The sequence below is a fragment of the Leptonotus elevatus genome, chromosome 9 (assembly GCF_054856555.1).
Source record: "Leptonotus elevatus isolate MCC_2025b chromosome 9, RoL_Lele_1.0, whole genome shotgun sequence".
Lineage (NCBI taxonomy): Eukaryota > Metazoa > Chordata > Actinopteri > Syngnathiformes > Syngnathidae > Leptonotus > Leptonotus elevatus.
Window position 1 is genome coordinate 12,985,014 of NC_141247.1, and position 19,711 is coordinate 13,004,724.

Consider the following 19,711-nt stretch of genomic DNA (forward strand, 5'->3'; position numbering starts at 1 on the left):
TCATACGCAAACATTTATTAAATGCTTTATTTTAATATTTATTGCTTTACCTTATTACCTTTAACGTAACCATCTGCTGTCAAGCTAAAGGAGCATCTGCGGTCAAAATAAATAGTGTGATTAATCTGCATTAACTCATTAACTGCCATTGACGGTTATAAACGTCAAAAAATCATTTGAACTATTTCTATTAGCTTTGCATTTTTTTCCTACTTTTGTTAACAAGAGTATAAAAACCTATGTATTTTTATTGTACACTTAGAACAGATATCAAATTTATGATTAATTGTGAGTCAACTAGTAAAGTCATGCGATTAATTACGATTAAAAAATTTAATCGCCTGACGCTCCGAATTTTTCATAATCTTTAAGTCGTGTCAGGCGATTGCAATTTTTAATTAATCACACATTTTATATCTATGTTTCTAAAAATATAAAAAAATCTAGCTTTTCATACTCTTGTTAACAAAAGTGGAAAAAATCGTTAATCTAATATAAATAGTTAAAATGAATTTTTGACCTCTATAGCCGTCAATGGCAGTGAATGAGTTAATAGTGTGATTAATCTGCATTAATATACGATTTAATGCAATATTTTTTTTGTGATTACTCAATGAGTTAACACTTTAACTTTGACAGCTAATTGATTGATTATGGTAGTACTTGGTAAGCTAAGGTGACACTATAAAAAGATTGCGAACTACTGTTGAGCATTTCATTCATTTGTAGAGGTTTGTTTTTCCAATTGCATCCCTCCAAACAGATGGAGACCATTGACGCTAGGTGTTAGGTTGTCATTTCTATTCTTAGCTCCTCCTACTTTTGTTTCTATTTCTGTCATTCCCGTTGTGCAAGACTCCGTCTGTAATTGGCTGCTATGGGAGATGTACACACACTTACATTTCGAGTGACAGAATTGACAGGTTTGCGTCAAGCTAACATGTTGTTGCACAGCAGGGCACGGTGAGAGACTTGGTCAGTGAGGTTGTCTGTGTTATTTCTGGAAACAGACACAACTCGGGGCTGCAGAGGAGCCTCTGGAGTATTTATTATTATTATTATTTATTTTTTATTTTTTGCTGTGTTCACAGCATACATTTGAGATAATTCCCTTCATATTCTTTTGAATGCCGTCACAATTAGTTTTCAAGTTTTTGGACTGAGCTCTCGCTGCATGGGCTCATCTCATTTTTATATTTGCGATGACTTCTGCAGACTTTGTATGACTGAGTACTGTGAGCACTAGGTGGCAGAGCTGAGTCATAAACTGCTCTGTTGAGTTTTTCTGTGCTTCCACAAGCCTGAGTTACATTTTGGCAACTACATTATCATTATCATTTTTTTTTCTTTCTTTTTAATTTTTTAAAATTTTGTATGTGCATGTGCGTGTGTGCATGTGTGCGTGCGTGTGAGTATTTATTCATTAATTCACCTAAAACCTATTAAAAATCCCATACCGTTCACCTAAACCGAATACTTCAGAATCCAGCTAGAGTCGTGAGGTTGTCAGGAGACCCGAGGAAGGATCAAAGAAAAGAAAGGAAAGTGAAAACCAGCACCGACCAGACATCACCTACTACCCACCGGGTTACCAACCAGAGTCTTTTACATTATCATTATCAAATACATCAAGAAGTCAGTAAATGTACACTTTGATATTTATTCCAGTTAAAAAAGTGTTTAGACAAAGTTAACATAAGGCGGGCAAAAATAAAATAAAAATGTTAGTTAGTACACAAAGCAGCTTTGGTGTTGCATACAGTAAAACACAATAAAATAATCCAAAACACATCATTACAACTACAGTATGTGAAACATTTAATAAGCACCAAAAATAAAGTATTAATGTTCCAGCCACTGTATCAGCTGTGCTATTGAACCCGGCTCTTGGCTCGCTGTGATGCAAGACTTCGACAGTGCAAAAAGACGGACAGGGGGTGGATGAAAGCGAGCAGGATGACCAGCGTCAGAGCGATGTTCACCTGCAGACAAATGGAAATAAAAGTGACGAAGGAATTTGTACGAGTGTCATTAAAGCTTTTGCCTCATCGAGTGATTGTATACTCACATATAAAGGATCTCCATGCAGAACCGACTTTACCAAAGCAAAGCATGCGTACTGCAGTAAAGAGAAGACTGCCGAAATGGCCATGACGAGGCCGTACAGTTTCCCAAAGTGGCATGATGGGAATCTACATACACGGACAAAAAAACACAACACAAAAATTCACATTTGAATAAATATTATAAAGACTACCAAGTAGATGCATATGTAGTATATGCAAAGCTTATATTAGAAGAGCAATGAACAATAAACATGTCAACTTATTTGGGGTGTGCCAAAAAATCAATTCGAATAAGAATCGCGATTCTCATTTAGTACGATTCAGAATCGATTTTAAATGTCCCAAAATCGATTTTATTTCAATTATTTTATACTGTCTTCCCTTTGTTTGTGTGTGCCTTTATTGGGAGCGCTGTTCATGTTGTACCCGATTTGGCCACTTAGGGGCAGTGTGGTTCCACGCAGTCTGATACACTGGTAGCCACATTAGAGAGTAGAAGGAAAAAGTCACCATCAAGTTATTCGAATAAAAGTTGTTGTTTTTCAGCGTGGAGCCGTTCTTTTGAGTGATAAAAGTGCCGCGAGTAGCGCGCTAATTAGCATTAGCGAGTCAGGCTGGAGTAGATCATTTACGATTCTTTGCACATCTATAAATTGAAGCAAAAAAATCATTGTTAATAAAATCACCTTGAATCAAAAATCGCTCTTAATCGAAAATTTATTCCGAATCGAATCGTGCACCCAAAAATCGGAATCGAATCGTGAGACATTCAAAGATTCCCACCCCTAAAACTTATGAGCATAACTGTATATGTATATATGTACAAAAGCTAATTGTCACTTAATGGCACAAAAATGTTATGAATCGTCACCAAAAGTCACATGCACGTCTTTAGTTATGTCCACTTCAACTTCTGAAAATACCAAAACAATCGCCATAGTATTTTGGATTTTTAAGTTTACATAAACTGTGTGCACTCCCTCATCATTTTGAACCAAGGCGCTTGAGGGGAACGGTTGACTCCAATCAACAAAATAATCGACACATTCATTGTTTATTAAAAATAGTTATCAAAGCAATACCTCACTGTAAGACTTTCCTGCTTATTAAGGGAGATCTTGTAAACATTTTTGTGTGTAGGTTGACTCACGCCACACTGAGGAATGCTGCGTTGCCACCGTACAGGAAGGAGCGATTGAGCACTTGGATGATGAAGGTAAAGTACTGAAGCGGTAGGAGTGGCGTGGCGGCACAAATTGAGAACACCAAAGCCATCAGTGATGTCAGCAAGAGAGAAAGAATTGCGGAATTCAGGTCTGCCTCTTGCTCACTCACACCTGCAGACAAAACAAGTTTTAGATTTTGATTGGCAAGCTGCCAGTGGAGTAGAGTTTGACACGCTATAGAACCCCTCAGCACAGGTGCATGCTAGAATATTAAAATAGCAATGAAAAGTCACATTTTTTCAATACATTATTTCAAAAAGGGACATTTTTATGTTATATTAAATCACCAAATCACCACACACCAAGTGAAATATTTCAAGCCTTTGTTTGTTTCAATTTGGATGATTATGGAGAAACTCAAACAATATTCAGTATTAGTCAGGCAGCAACATGTAGTTTTACCTTTTACTGACCAGTTGGTATGTGACGTGAGTTTGGACCGGTGGTGTAACCTAAAAATGCAATTACTTCAACTCAGACATAATCAATTATTCACAGTTTCAGTATTTTAATCTTATTCTGCATTTAACTCATTCATTGCCATTGACGACTATAGACGTCAAAAATTCATTTGAAGTATTTCTATGTAACTTTTTTTTCATTTCATTAATTTTTTTATGAAAACCTAGAATTTTTATTTATTTATAACAGATATATAATTATCATGCGATTAATTACGATTAAATGCCCCTTATTTTTAATATAGATTTTTTAAATTAGGCCTGACTTCACTAGTTAACTAACGATTAATCTGTTCTAAATAAAAATAATAATAATTCTAGGTTTTCATACTCTTGTTAGCAAAAATGGCAAAAAAATGTGAAACTAATAGAAATAGTTCAAATGAATTTTTGACGTCTATAGCCGTCAATGGCAGTGAATGAGTTAATATGGTTGCTTTGTTTTATGTATAAACTTTTCTTTTGTTTTTGGAGCACATAGACGACCAGTGGGAAGTACTGGTCTTAATGTAAGATTAAGGGTTTTTCTGGGTGGTTTGTCATGTCCAAGGTTTTGCCATCTTTTCATTTCAGGTCAGCGGTAATCACTCGCTATGTGGCACCCGTAATTATCCTGTTTCTACAAAAATTATGATAGAGAACTGTTGATGCTCGAAAACAGTGGATGCATGCATATCCAATTAAGTGACAACATTGCATGCAATAGTTGTCTAATGTTATGGAAAATAATTATTCAGTACATATTAACATAAGTTTATAGCCTACTGTATTGTGGACACTAATTATTTCAAACAAACAGAGTGGAAGAAATGAGCGTCAGGCGTCAAACTTCACATCCTGCACTGCTTCTGTTACAACTATCACTTTTTTTTCCTCAATAACTGGACTGCTCTGAAACATGTTTTTAAACACCTTTTTTTCTTTATGTCATCACCACATTCCTGTTATCCATTTGCTCAGCGGTCACTTCTTTTTCTTTCTTTTTTTGGCCTGACAATGTATTTGTTCAGTGGGTTCTACTTTGTACCCACGATGAAAGCTCCACCGAGTCCGGTCTCTATGGTTTCCATTTGTTAATTTTTAACTCATTCACTGCCATTGACAGCTTTAGACGTCAACAATTAATTTGAACTATTTCTGTTAGTTTACCATTTTTCCCACTTTTGTTAACAAGAGTATAAAAACCTAGAAAAAAGTTTTTATTGTATTTCATATATTTGTGATTAATCGTGAGAAGTCATGTGATTAATTACAATAAAAAAAAATGTAATTGCCTGACAACCAATTTTTTAAATAATCTTTTCTTTTCTTTTTTTAAATATTTTTTTTCAAAAAAGAAAATATTATTAAAAATTAGGGCGTCCGGCGATATTTTTTTTTAATTGTAATTAATCACATGACTTCAATAGTTAAATCATGATTAATCACAAATTTTATATCTGGTATAAATGTACAATATTTTTTTCCCCTAGGTTTTCACACTCTTGTTAATAAAAGTGGAAAAAAATGTTAAACTAATAGAAATAGTTCAAATGAATTTTTGACGTCTATAGCCGTCAATGGCAGTGAATGAGTTAATTTCTTCCTGGTGACGGTAAAGTGAAATGTGCTTGTGGCTCATTACCTTCCGCCCGGGGTTTGCGCTTGTTTCTGTCCATGATGAGGCCGTTCCAAGGCGCACACAAAACCCCGCACAGTTGGGTGAAGGCAAAGGCGTTGATGTACTGGCTGACTGACAACACACAGGGAAACGTGTAAACATTTAGATGAAGACGCTGTCAAACTCGCAGTGCCGGTTTATGGTTTTTGTCTTTCTGGGGTAATTAACTAAAACAACAAAAATTAGGACTAAGTAAGCATGTTTATGAAGAATATTTAAATTGCATTCGACTGCAGTGCCGAGTGTGAGTTTACCAAGTGAAGGCTCTCCATGAGTTAGCTTTTGCAGCGTGGAGTTAAGGGTACCAATGAACAGATAATGTCTCAGTTGGATCACCGACAACCAGATTGTGTGCCATATGAATAATCTGGTTAGAACACACTCACGTAGCGTTTTCTCTGGGAAAAACAAGAAATTGCAGAGTTATCAAAACAATTAGCTCACCAAAAGGTTCAGCACCAGACCTGAACAATTAATCAAAACTGCATCATTAAGCCTCTAAAAAGATCTGCAGTTATTTTAATCAGGTTGGATCTTTCACCTAGAAATGCTAATATTTTACAATTCTTCAGTGAAGCATGCATCAAATTTCAATGACAACACCAGATATGGCAGCTGGATTTACTGTATCTAGGGGTGTGCCAAAAAATCGATTCAAATAAGAATCACGATTCTCATTTAGTACGATTCAGAATCGATTTTAAATGTCCCAAAATCGATTTTATTTCAATTATTTTTATACTGTCTTCCCTTTGTTTGTGTGTGCCTTTATTGGGAGCGCTGTTCATGTTGTACCCGATTTGGCCATTTAGGGGCAGTGTGGTTCCACGCGGTCTGATACACTTTCAAGTTGTAGCGATCAAGTTATTCCAATAAAAGTTTGTTTTTTTGCAGCGTGAAGCCGTTCTTTTGAGTGATAAAAGTGCTGCCAGTAGCGCGCTAATTAGTATTAGCGAGTCAGACTGGAGTAGATCATTACGATTCCTTGCACATCTATAAATTGAAGCAAAAATCATTGTCAATCAAACCGCTCTTAATCGAAAATCGATTCTGAATCGAATCGCACACCCAAAAATCAGAATCGAATCGAATCGTGAGACATTCAAAGATTCCCACCCCTAACTGTATGTATTGATTAAAAAACATTGCTAAGGATGACAAACAGTAAGCAGACCATTCACAATTGGTTATCCTTAGACGTGTTCAATAACACTTTCTTTTTCAGACCGGTACCGATACTGAGACCTGGTATAGGTACTCACTCATCCCTACTTTTGAAATAAGGCCGGGTACGCGGGCCCAATACCGATGTCTGGTATCGGTACTCGCCCATCTCTAGTTATCGTTGCTAATATTTTTAAACTACCAACACCTGTGCTTGATTCCTTGAATGAAAGGTGAAATTTGTTTTCTGGTAGTTAAATCACTGTGGTTAAAATGGCTAATTTTGTGAGGTAGCTATTGTCGCTAGTGTTAGATTATTAACATTGTTTTTCTGTTTCAATTTATATTTTAACCGTTTTTGATATTAGTTAGAGCTGTGTAATAATAAGACAACAGTTAATTCATATGTTAGTCAATCTATAGTCTTTGTTCTCTTCCCTGGGAAAGAAATGTCAAGTAAGGTTTCTGAGTTATTTCAATGAGGGGATGTTTGAAAGTGCAAGCAGAGGTCTGTCCATAAATTTCTTGGTGCAAGGAGGTGCCGGGGACCAATTGTTTACCCACATCTGGAGTGGACTGAGATAGGAACTGGTGTAGGATTCTAAGTTGTGTATTTCACTCTGCTGACAGGACAAGATGACAGGGGGGGGGGGGGGGGGGGGGGGGGGGAGTATTCTTTCTAATCACTGTTTTTGTATAAGTGTGGAGGAGCAGAGAGCGAGAGGCACACTTTGTGGTCACTGCTGATTGAGCAAGGACCCAAAGTGGCTCGGAAATTTCTGAATAATAAAAGCTTGCAAGAAAACTTCTTCACGAGATCTCAACTTTGAGTTTTATTTTGAACACGCAGGAAATCAAATGAATGATTTCTAACACTAGCTACTAGAACTAGCTCGTTGGCTAACAAGAAAATTGGCATACCATCGTATTTCGCACACATCACCAAAATAGAACCTGAGAAATTGTGAAAAACTAAGTGGCTGATGCTTTACTATATCTCAAACATTGAAGCTAAATTTGAGCCTAGCATGCGTGTGTGTGGTGTGTGTCACCTGGGTTAGAAAAGCGCGCGAACCTGCAGTTGCACACTGACCTTGCTCCGCAGGTGCCTCGCTCTTAAATTGCTCTGTCTCTGTGCTTTGCTCCGAGCTCACGTTCATAGAGCGCGTGGCGGTTTTTAGATTGCCGCAGGATAGCCTGAGGTCACAAAACAGTACAATATTATGAGGAATTGTTTACATGAAACGCCTCACGGGCATACATTGACTTTACACTTGCTAAGAATAAATACCAACTTTGCGCATACACAGCACATTTTATACATGAGGTAACTCAAGGTGATTCAAACAAAGCCGTTGCGGTTCATACCCATATGTGTAGTGATCAGGCAGTGGGTATGGAATAAAGGTTCTGGGAAACAGGAAGAAAGTCCTGAGCACGTGAAAGACGCTGCAGATGGACAGGAACAGGAAACAGGCACGGAGAGAAATGCCCGATTCGTAAACCAACTGTACCGGGGGGGGGGGGGGGGGGTAAGATCAGCATCACTGTGTTATATGAGGTTAGATCAATTATTATATTTCATTTGGCGATGGAAAATGAAGGAAATCTCTCCAATGAGACACACCTTAATGACTAAGAAGAGTGCTGAGGAAGAGTCAAAGGCCCCATTGTAGAGAGTGATGACGGTTGAACGACGGGTGCCAAAAAGGTTTCCCACCTTCAGGAGAAATTGAAATAGATTACATAGATGTGTCTTCTTTTTTTTTTGGTAAATGGTAAATAGAACATTGTAATCTACAGGAATAGAGTTGAATGTTTTTAAGATAAAAGTTGAAATGTTATAATAGAAAAATACTTCAAAATATATGTAGAGTATATCTCTTCTTGGATTAGCAGGATAAATAAAGTAACGTTATTGATTAGTTACCATTGAGGCTGATGTCATTTCCTGTTCGACCCCGAAATTGCCCCATTCAATATGGCCGCCACGTTTACTTGCTAGCCTTTTTGGACGTGGCAGGCTCTCATAGTTTATCTGAATTTGTCATCATATTCAAATGGACGGATGGATGGATGCTTTATGTGACATTTTAGTGGGTCATAAGATTTTATATATATATATATATATATATATTTGCCTTGGCTCAGCAAATGTTGGAAAACACTGCTTTAACAAGCCCTTGGTTGACAAAAATGTTGATGACGTACCTGCATGTTGGTGATGAGCAACATGATGCCGCCCACAGCTATGAAGGAGAGGGCTGGGAAAAGGAGGACGGACAGAGCTGATGGAAAAAAAGACAAATCAATGAGCACGCTCGCCTACAAGACCCAAAAAAGTGTTTTGTTTTACCTGAATTTGAGAAAGCCACCATCAAGGTACCCACGGTGTGAAAACCTCTGAAATAAATAAATAAACACATTCCTTGCGTGACCTGTGCATGTTTTTAGAACTTTCAGATTGTATTTAAGAAGTCAAAAAAAAATGCTACACTTGTGAAGTTAATTACCTGCTTCGACTACCCCTGGGGCTTCTTTTCCGTTTGTTTTCCTTTAATTTCTAGAACAGTAAAGCCCTTCAACTCATCAAGCTCTGAAGTTATAATAATAATAATAATAATACATCGGATTTATATAGCGCGTTTCGTTGAGAGCTGGGAAAAGCTATTTGCATTCCTCGGCCCTGTATTTTCCCACCGCCCTGTTTTAGTGGAAACACATGGACATTCCTTGTGCTAGTATATTTTTGCTGTTGATTTGGATTGTTCTGGAGTAATAGCTTCTACATTACAAAATGGTGTACACTTTCAGCCAAACGTGTATTTTTCACTGACAGCTCCTCCTTTCAAACTTTAAGTATATTTATCACTCTAAGGTCAGGTACTTTTTTTTAATGCTTTGATTTATTTGGAGATCAACTTTTCCCCCACCCAAAAAAAAAAAATGGTGCCAGTTTTATCAGTGTTCCTGTGATTCCGTGTTAGATGTGTATGAAGACATTCGAATTCCTTATGAAAGCTACTAATGTTAAATATGTACACATATAGCCTTGTCGTTGCAGGTGAATATTTGCTCTATCCATTTTGTTAGTCATTCATTATTGATCATTCAATTCAATACTTCCCTGCCACATTGAAAAGCAAATTCGATCTCTTAGAAACCATGCCGATATTTTTTTAAGGAAAAACCTTTCATTCTAACCGACTGAACTCTATCAAGGTAATGTCAATATGTACTCACATTCCCAAGAGCCGAGCCACCGTTGTGCCAAAGTGGTCGAAAATGAAACCGCTTGCCACCGTGACCAAATTGTTCATGAAGGATGCAATGGTGAAGACCAGCGAGAACTGCTCATCCTGTCCACTGCAATCTGAACGAGTCAAGTAAAAGCCGATGTTGCGCTTTTCTTTTTTCCGGATCAAAAGAGTTGAGAATCACAAACTGACCTAAGACCTGTGAGCCATTGATTCCCGTGGTGTTGACACATCGATAGTCGAAGTAACCGTCCTTCTTGATGACGAAAACAAGTGAGGCCCACCCAAATATGATGCCTGCAAAACAAAGACACTCCACCAGGCCCGTGATGAAGGTGAGGCCTCGTCGCACCCCGAAACGACTTTGATAGTCCGTCATGGTTGTATCATCTGCCACTCGTTCACACACCGGTGGAGTCGGTGTTCATAACTGCCGAAAACAAGAAGTGCTGGAGGTCAAATACTTTGTCACTATTTAGCAGGGTTTTCCAGTTATCTGCACTTTATTTATTGAGTGTGTTTTCTTGTTTTCTGATGACTATGTCAACCCTTTGGTAAAGATTAAAATCACACTCAAAAATAACCCAAATCGGGTCAAAAGGGGACCAACTCAACTTTTTGGGTTATTCAATTAACCCAAAAAGTTGGGTCAAATAAGTACACCACAAAATAACCCAAAAATGGGGTTGCATTTTGAGTTAATTCATTCATTTTACTCAACTTCTTGGGTTTGAAAATTCAAAAGTTGGATCGGTTCATTTCTCACCCCATAAACTTGGGTCAAATGAATAACCCACAAAAAAAAAATTGGGTTTCTTTGTGGGTTATTATTTAATTTGACCCAATGTTTTAACTCAAAAAGTTGGGTTGGTTCATTTTGACCAAATTCGGTTGGGTTATTCCCAAGAAGTTGGGTCAAATGAAAAACCCACAAAACAAGCCCAAAAATTGGTTGCATTGTGAATTATTTTTTAAATTATTTTAACTTAATATATTTTTTATTTTATTTTATATATTTTATATATTTATTTTTTTAACCCACAAAACAAGCCAAAAAAAAAGGTTGTGGATTATTTTTCAAATTATTTTAATTTATTAATTATATTCATTTCATTTGTTTAACAACTCAAAAAGTTGGGTTGGTCCATTTTGGACCCAACCCGTTTTTAGAGTGCACCACAGACCTCTAGAAAGTTTTCTGTGCAACATCATCATGTATAAAGGGTTCATTTATCCATTTCCCGAGTCATTTATAGTTATTTTGCATTGTTTTCTGTATGTTAAACCATAGTTGTTCTGTATAAATGTAATATTATTTCGGGATGGACACATTAGATTTACATTGTTTCTTATGGGAAGTGCTGTTTTGGTTTTTGTAAAATTTGCTTATAGTCAGACCTTTCCCACCAGGTTTATCACAAAACCGGGCTTCCACTGTACTGTACTTCAAAGAGTCAACATTCCGTACTCCAGTGCTGCCATACATTAAATATGTGTGACTTGCTTAAACCATATAGCAATTAATTTTCTATTTACTGCACATCCACGAATTTCAGAGGTAATGTAGCTTATTGGGTTCATTGTCCTGAACTACTTAATTCATTCATTTAGGTCAAAAAATTAAATGTGCTATTTTAAAAGAAGTAATACATACCTCTGATGATCGCTTGTATGCCTTGGTGGATATCAAAGGCTACATCTCCACATGTCCTGACTTACTCCCTTCCTTTTAAATATTATAGCTCCTCCTTCCTCTTGCCTCTGGGTTTCCTCTCTCCTCCTTTCTCAAGCCGTCTCTTTGGTGCAAAGAAAGACCCAGTCTCCACTACGGTTCGTTGCAAGAAAAACGGAAGAAAAATGCTCCACAGTTCTACTGGAGCTATGATGAAAGTGCTGCATTTGTTGCAAGACTTGTTCAGTTAGTCTAAAGGTCATGTGACTGCAACAACAGGGAAAAAAATGGTGATTGGAAACAGACGCGAAAGCATTCTTTGAAGCGCTCATCATTTTTACGGCTGCACCTCAGAACTGAGAAATTTGACCTTTATTGATTTTTTGGGGGTCATTTAACGACATCAACAAAGAGTGTATTTCCCTTAAACATTTTTAAAGAAAAGTCAAGTTTATTTATATAGTCCTTAATCAGTAAAAGAAAGTTTCAAAGGTGGTCACTCACCCACAGTTGACAAATGTTAACCAAATCCCCTCATCTTACTTTTCAACTTTTTTTTTTATTGCATGTCCTGTATTAGTTGATTCTCTGGTTAAAAACAAAACAAAACTCAAATCCAGTCATAGCATCTTTGCTAACAAATTATGCCCAACATCATCATGCAGGATTTTAACAGCCAAAAGTAACATCTATCACTAATGATAAAAATAAAAAAAAGTAACCAATTTAGTAAGACTTGGCAGTTTGCACACATGATTCTGAAATTCAGGAACCCCAAAATACGAACACTGCCAACATCAGCAAACTTTTGTGGCAACTTATGATCTAATGTCATTGAATTTGAGATTTGACGGAAAGAAAGAGCCAAAATAGAGATGAACACGGGATTCTCTTTCCCAATCATGACTTCCTCTTTCATAAAATGTTGGTGTAGAAAATGATGACACTGGATCTAAAACATTATATTTGTGTTATTTACCCACACGTAATGTATGTGTGTATGACTGTTTATGAAGCACTATATGGAGTGTTGAACGTAAAAAATTTTTTTTAACGTCTGTCTGTCTAGTGTCTGTTTGTCTGTAAAAGAGCATGCCTCAACAAATATGAATTTAATAAAAACATTATTTAAAATTAATTAGGGTTAGGGTTTTAGGGTTAGGGTTAGGGTTAGGGTTAGGGTTAGGTTAGGGTTTAGGGTTAGGGTTAGGGTTAGGGTTAGGGTTTAGGGTTAGGGTTAGGGTTTAGGGTTAGGGTTAGGGTTTTAGGGATAGGGTTTGGGTTTGGGTTTGGGTTTGGGTTTGGGTTAGGGTTTTAGGGTTAGGGTTAGGGTGAGGGTTTAGGGTTAGGGTTAGGTTAAGGTTAGGGTTAGGGTTTTAGGGTTAGGATTAGGATTAGGGTTAGGGTTAGGGTTAGGGTTTTAGGGTTTTAGGGTTTTAGGGTTAGGGTTTAGGGTTAGGGTTTAGGGTTAGGGTTAGGGTTAGGGTTTAGGGTTTAGGGTTAGGGTTAGTGGGTTAGGGTTAGGGTTTAGGGTTAGGGTTAGGGTTTAGGGTTAGGGTTAGGGTTAGGGTTAGGGTTATTTAATAGATTTTTATTTTTATTTTTATTTATTTTTTATTTATTTATTTATTTTTCCTTATTATTTTTCCTTATTATTTTTCCTTATTATTTTTCCTTATTATTTTTTCCTTATTATTTTTTCCTTATTATTTATTATTATTATTATTATTATTATTATTTTTTTTTATTTTTGTATTTTTTTTTATTTTTTTTTTTTAATTTATTTATTATGAGCCTTCCAAATTTTTGAATAGTATATGCAACTACAACCATTGCACCCAACATTTCACCCACCACTTACTCTCATTTTCAGTTCCCCTATTTTGACCATAAAAAGCTCAAAAGAATGAATGGATGAGGGGGTGATCAGTGACCAAAACGCCATGAGTTTCATTCCTTTGACCAGGATGGGGCTGCAGCCCAATCATTTACTTGCTGTGTGTGATGGCACCCCCCTGTGGTCATTTCTCGACAGCGCCTTTAATTAGTGGAGGCACTCCAGTTTGGCGAGGGGGTACGTAAATCGGAAGGTGCCGTACATCTATTTGCAAGTTACCTACGATAATGCGGTAGTAAACTAATAATTACAGAAAAAGTAAACATATGCGCAAAAAATATTTTTTTTTTACTATATATATATATATATATTTTTTTTTATCTAAATCTATTAAGCACTTCAAATGCTGCTTTTGAAACGAACTCGTGGCCCGACAACAGCGCCCCCTGGCGGCCAACAGGAAAAATCTCGCTGATCCCACCTTCTCAGTCCGGGCCTGCTCAGGAGGGCATATTTCTAGTTCTCACTCGGATGCATTTGGAATCTTTTTACTTTATTGTCATTGTTTACTTATATTCAGTTCTTATCCGATGCACCTTGACTAATTTTTATGCTTTTATTGTTTCACCTTTAATGTGCAGTTTAGTCCTTTTACCAGTTTACTCATGTTTAAGGTTTTAGTTCTTTGTCCATGTATCTTGCTTTTAAAACACTTTGCTGACTTGTTACTGTTTTGTTACTTGACTCAAGGACATGCACAAGAATTCTAATGTGATCTGTTGTTTAACCTTTACAAATGGCAATAAAACTCTATTCTATTCTAAACTACCGATATACTAAGAAGAAGGAGATAAATAAAAAAAATCTGAAGAACTTGCTGAAGCAGTTTAGCCAAAATACCTGTTTAGATGCTCAGCAGAAATAACAGCAATTCTTAGATCGTTGTTATCAAACTTGTAGCTTTCAGTTTCACAAAGGTTGGTGACTCACATGTCTCGGTGTGACGTCAGTTTCCAAATCTTCCAATTTCACATCAATACAAGAGCTGATAAGTGTTTTACGTAATTGTGCCTGTTCAAAAATCTGCTGAAAACTAGACTTAAGAAAAAAAAAGTATAAAATTACTACTGAACTTGTTTGTTCGTTTTCTCATTAAGTCCAGTACTGAAAATAAGTACCAGATTTTTGTACCGTTTTCACATTAGAAAAAAACGTATGGCACATCACTTAGCAAAACGATTAACAGAAAGTGGATTAATTATGCAAATTCTGACTGCTTTTTTTTGTAGCACTTTATTTATATAATATGGTGCCTAAAGCGCTTTACAAAGCCTAACATTCACCCATTCACACACACATGGTATAGATAATTTAACAAAAACAGTTTTTAAAAATTGGAAAATAATGTATTTTTTGTCAAAATAATTGAGAGTGCAATGCTGACCTGTTTTCTGAAGCTGAACTGTGATTGGTCGTTACCTGAGCCCTGAGCAACTGTGATGTCATTTTCGGTAGCAAGTGGCAAAATGGCCGACCCCTGAGATGGATTGAAAAAAAAAACGGCTGGATTTTGCTGCTTAACTTATATTTCACAAACACAATTTTTATCAGAATGCCGTGTTTAGACTAGTGGGGACTCATACGACATATTAAGGTAACATTTTGGGTTCATTTCTACTTTATATTTCCTGTGTTTTAAAAATTTACATTTTCATTAATGATTACTTTTTGTCATCTTCAATTTACTTTGGTGACCATTGTGGGGGTTTCTTTCTCAACTGGAAGACTACCAAATAATTTATACATGGAGTACATGTGCACGTCGCCTGGTTGCCTGAGGTATGTGTACAGATAAAAGGAAGATAATGAGTAGAGAGGAAGTGTCTTTTGTAAGAGCATTTGGGAAGAACAGAACTGAGAGAAGGTCTGTACTGTATGCTGTTTATTTTAATTTTGTCCTTTTAACAAATTAGGCTCAGCATTTAGTCGTGCAACATTTTTTTCAACTAAAATTGAATGTTTAAATCTGATATTGTTGTTCTCGTTGGTGCAAATTGTACAATGATCATTGGTGCTGATTTCTTATTTTGTCTCTTCTTTTTTTTTGACAGCGGATTGAAAAGCTGAGACAATGTGGCTGTGTCAGAAAAGTTGCGGGATGCATTGTCTTCATACATTGTTTTTAAACACAATGGATTTTAAACATTCGTCACTTTTAACACAATCATTTTTTTTCTTCTGAAGGTGGGAAATCTGTTCGGCGCTCATCGTTCCACCGTCATCACACTCTTGAACGGGGCCTTTGATTCTTCCGCAGTAGTCTTCCTCATCATCAAATTAAGTCCCTGTTGGATTGTTGTCCGTATTTTATGACAGTGTTTTATTTAACACCATCCTATACTGATCACAAGTTTTCTTCCTACAGGTGGCATACCAGGCTGGCATCTCCCTCAAGGCCAGTTTCCTGTTTGTGTCCGCCTGCAGCATCATTCACGTGCTCAGGACCTTCTTCCTGCTTCCTAGAACTATAATACCATACCCGCTGCCTGATCATTTGACACTTATGGGTATAAATCCTAACGCTGACATTCCAACCATATTAATATGTTTATTCATCCCCACTAGTTTAAAAATTGTATTCTGATTAATATTCCATTTGTGAAATATGAATGAAGAGGCAAAATCCACCTGTTTTTACCCATGTCAGGAGGCGGCCATTTTGCCACTTCTGTCGAATGAAAATGACATCACACTTTCTGAGGGCTCAGGTAACAGCCAATCACGGCTCAGCTTTCCAACATCGCATGACCAAAATCAGATAACCAAAAGCAGAAAACAGTTGAGCCGTGACCTAAGCAACTGTGATATAATTTTCAGTTGACAGCAAATGAGAAAATGCCAACCCCCCCTCCCGAGATGGATAAAAAATGGGTGTATTTTACTGCTTCATTCATATTCCACAAACACTTGCCTTGTTTTACTGTCATTTTTTTACCCCAGGTTTTCCTGTGGCAAATTGAAAAAGTCAGATGATTCTGGCAATATTGACCCACAGATGTCAACAAACGAAACACAATCTGCCCAGCAGGATTGTGCAAATCCAGGTGTGTAAAATTAAAAACATGTCCATAAATATTTGATTCAAACATTCTCTTGGTTGTGACATTCTGTAAACGTGCACTCTCCTTCTTCTCAGAGAAAACTTTTCGTGAGTGTGTTCTGTCCAAATTGTTCTTCTTTTGCCTAATCTGGTTTTCGGTGATCCAATTGAGGCTTGTTCTGTTCATCGGCACGCTTCAACCCACGCTGGATTTGCTAACGGGTGGAGAGCTCTCACTCGGTACAACTCAGACACACTAGGAAATGAAAACGTTGCAAACTTTTATCGCAGTCTCTCATAATGTTAGAATAAAAAGGAGGTTTTTATTTTGTTTTGCTTGTTTTAAGAAAAACTTGACATGATCTTGTCTTTGCTATAATTCATTTTTTTTCCCTTTTGTTAATTTTCTTCATAAAGTGTGCTTTTGCAATATGAAATGCATTTAAGATTATTTGCATCTTGTGTTGAGTTTTACAGATTAGCCACTCAGCCAAATATGAATTTATTCTTATCATGCATGTCGTCCAATATGTTTGCAGTGAGCCGGTACGTCAATGCTTTTGCTTTCACCCAACTGTGTGGTTTTCTATGTGCTCCCTGGAATGGGTTCATCATGGACAGAATAAAGCGCAAATACAAAGTAGCAGGTAATGAATAAATGTTAGCAGCATTGTTAGCCAAATTTGAAAAAAACAACAACAACACAGAGTATATTGGAAAAGCTCACTAGAGGCCTCCCCTTACCCGAGTTCTGCGAATGGTAGTGATGGGAAAACGAAGCTTCGTGAAGCACTTGTGATATTTTTTGACTCCCCTAGATGGTGCTCCTGGTTTAAATATAAAGGCTAGTGCAAAGGAAATTGATTACATTTCCACTGCATCTTTCAACCAAGAGTGGCATCTAAAGGAGTAAAAAAATATTACAAGTGCTTCATGAAGCTTCATTTTCCCATCACTAGCGAATGGTACAGGCTGGTGGGGTCTTATACACAGTATTTAATTTACAACTAAAAGTGGACTATTGTACTTGTGATGGATTTATACTGAACGTCCAATCATCCCCCCCCCCCTCCCCCCAACGGTGTGCAGGAATGAGTGATCATGAGGCAGAACTGAATTCCACCGTTATTTCTCTCTTCGTGACGGCGTTGATGGCGCTGGTGTTCTCAATTTGCGCCGCCATCCCTGTGCTGCCTCTCCAGTACTTCACCTTCGTCATGCAAGTGCTCTGTCGTGCCTTCCTGTTTGGCGGAAATGCAGCTTTCATCAGTGTGGCATGAGTATATTTACTGACAGCCATTCTCAAAAGCAGTAACTCGGAAGGGCATTGTGAACCTACGTAACTGCATTTTTGAAACTTTTGAATCCTGATGTACCCCCTACCTTCCTTCACTGCTTTTGTCTTTGTGTCTTTCGTGGTGTAGTTTCCCACCGTGCCACTTTGGGAAAGTGTTTGGCCTCATGCTTACTCTCGGGGCAGCCGTCACCTTACTGCAGTATGCCTGCTTTACTGTGGTAGAAGATGTTCTGGATGGACATCCTTTATATGTGAGTACCGCATGATGTACTATTTTGTGTATTTGTGTATGCACAGGCACCATAAAAACACAATGCAACAGCATGGAACTGGAACTGATGATACAGTATCATCTGGAGCACTTTAAAATCAATATTAATCTAAAACGTCAATCAATTATACTCATCTGGTGCATCAAAGAGTGTGCAAGATTCTTATGAAAAATGCACATTTGCACAAAGGATGAAAATGACATGGTTATAAGTTCTGCTCTGACCAACCAATCAAGAGGCGGAAAAATGATCACATGACAATTATTGACGGACAGCGTGGCTCAGTGAGGATGAATCTGAAATCTGATTATTAGGGAAACAACCCAACTGCCCACTTTTATGTTACAATGGCTAGCACGACCATTTCTGCGTGGCCCAGATTAAACTGACATATTAGCACATATACTACACATCATGTACGTACACTGTAAGAAATGAAATGAAGAGAAAATAAATGACAATAAATGACTTTTATGAGCCAGTTATTACCGTTTCATTGCCTGAAATATTCTCTCACCCATTCCAATAATCAGAAACAGATGTATAAAATCAAGCCGCTATGCATTTAGCAAACATTTGTGAAAGAACAGTTTATGATCGTGATCTCCCCTTTCGTGTGTCTTCAGGTCAACATCGCTATGGTGCTGCTAATGCTGTTCTCCTTCATCCACCCCTTGTCGGTCTTTTTACACTGCAGACGAATTGCATCCCAATGAACCAAATATAATATAAACAGTGACCCAGGAATGTATTTTTTTTTGTTTGCACATTGATCAGTGAAGGGATTCTCTCCTAATGAAAGTTACACAGACGCCGACACTGTCACATAACACTGTCGGCTATTGAGTTGTTGTTTTTTTTAAGGTTTTCCACCTCACAGAAATGTATCACATTTTCAGATTCTGTCCCTGTAACTCTGCGAGATATATATATATATATATATATAATCTGTACTACATCTGTACTTGACTAAAAACGATTTTGGAGAGGAATTACTTGCAGAATTTTTAACTATTTGCGGGAGGTAATTCACTGTACTCTGAAATGTATGTCGTAAGAAACGTGCTTAGCTAGCTATTATTCTGTTGCAAGTTGCAACAAGGAGATACAGTACACTGATTAATTGCACTTTCTGCCATCTAGTGGAAGAACATTGGCACATACAGAATGGGTGAACAGAGACACACCATTTGATGTTCAAATGTTTTGTATATAAAATCCAACTGTTTTTTTTTATAAATACTAGGATAGACAGGCTTGGAAAAATTTAGTTTGTTGATGTTCCCCTTGCAAGAATAATAAACAACTAATCAAAGGAGGCCTTCACACCGCCTGGTGCTTAATAATAGCGCTGTTATCATATCATATGCATGAACTACATCATCCATTATGTGTAACTACTTGTTTATTGCAATATTTAATATGTTAATTGTGAGATCAGTGAATCAAATCATGTGTCTGTTGCGTTTCCGGCAATTGCATTTACTCGAGTCAGTGAGCCAAATCATCTGAGTCTGTGTTGTTTGTGGTGAGTCCGCCAACTCGAGTCAGTGAAGCACATCATCCAAGTCTGCTAACACACTTTGTGTCTTGTAGTCACCTAAAGGACTCACAGAATCTGGAATATCATAATGACTGTTCACTCTCGACTCTACTCTTAATTTGCTTTTTTCTATGCATGACACAACTATTATAAAAG

General features: G+C 37.2%; 2 protein-coding genes across 2 annotated transcripts; one reads left to right on the plus strand and one right to left on the minus strand.

The window, feature by feature from the left end:
- Positions 1-1,640: 1,640 nt before the first annotated feature.
- LOC147168420 (equilibrative nucleobase transporter 1-like) lies at positions 1,641-11,735 on the minus strand. Its single transcript, XM_086084917.1, has 13 exons — positions 11,489-11,735; positions 10,027-10,264; positions 9,821-9,950; positions 8,934-8,980; positions 8,789-8,865; positions 8,205-8,297; positions 7,946-8,085; positions 7,671-7,774; positions 5,668-5,811; positions 5,378-5,485; positions 3,217-3,403; positions 2,069-2,192; positions 1,641-1,982 (listed from the first exon to the last, which is right to left on the minus strand). The coding sequence occupies exons 2-13, from the start codon at positions 10,211-10,213 to the stop codon at positions 1,872-1,874; spliced, it is 1,452 nt and encodes a 483-aa protein (XP_085941043.1). The 5' UTR covers positions 10,214-10,264; positions 11,489-11,735; the 3' UTR covers positions 1,641-1,871.
- A 3,473-nt stretch (positions 11,736-15,208) lies between these two features.
- On the plus strand, positions 15,209-18,753 carry LOC147168421 (equilibrative nucleobase transporter 1-like). The gene is made up of 9 exons (XM_086085553.1): positions 15,209-15,232; positions 15,588-15,684; positions 15,755-15,916; positions 16,349-16,447; positions 16,540-16,683; positions 16,983-17,090; positions 17,533-17,719; positions 17,868-17,991; positions 18,639-18,753. The coding sequence occupies exons 1-9, from the start codon at positions 15,209-15,211 to the stop codon at positions 18,726-18,728; spliced, it is 1,035 nt and encodes a 344-aa protein (XP_085941679.1). The 3' UTR covers positions 18,729-18,753.
- The last annotated feature ends 958 nt before the right edge of the window (positions 18,754-19,711 follow it).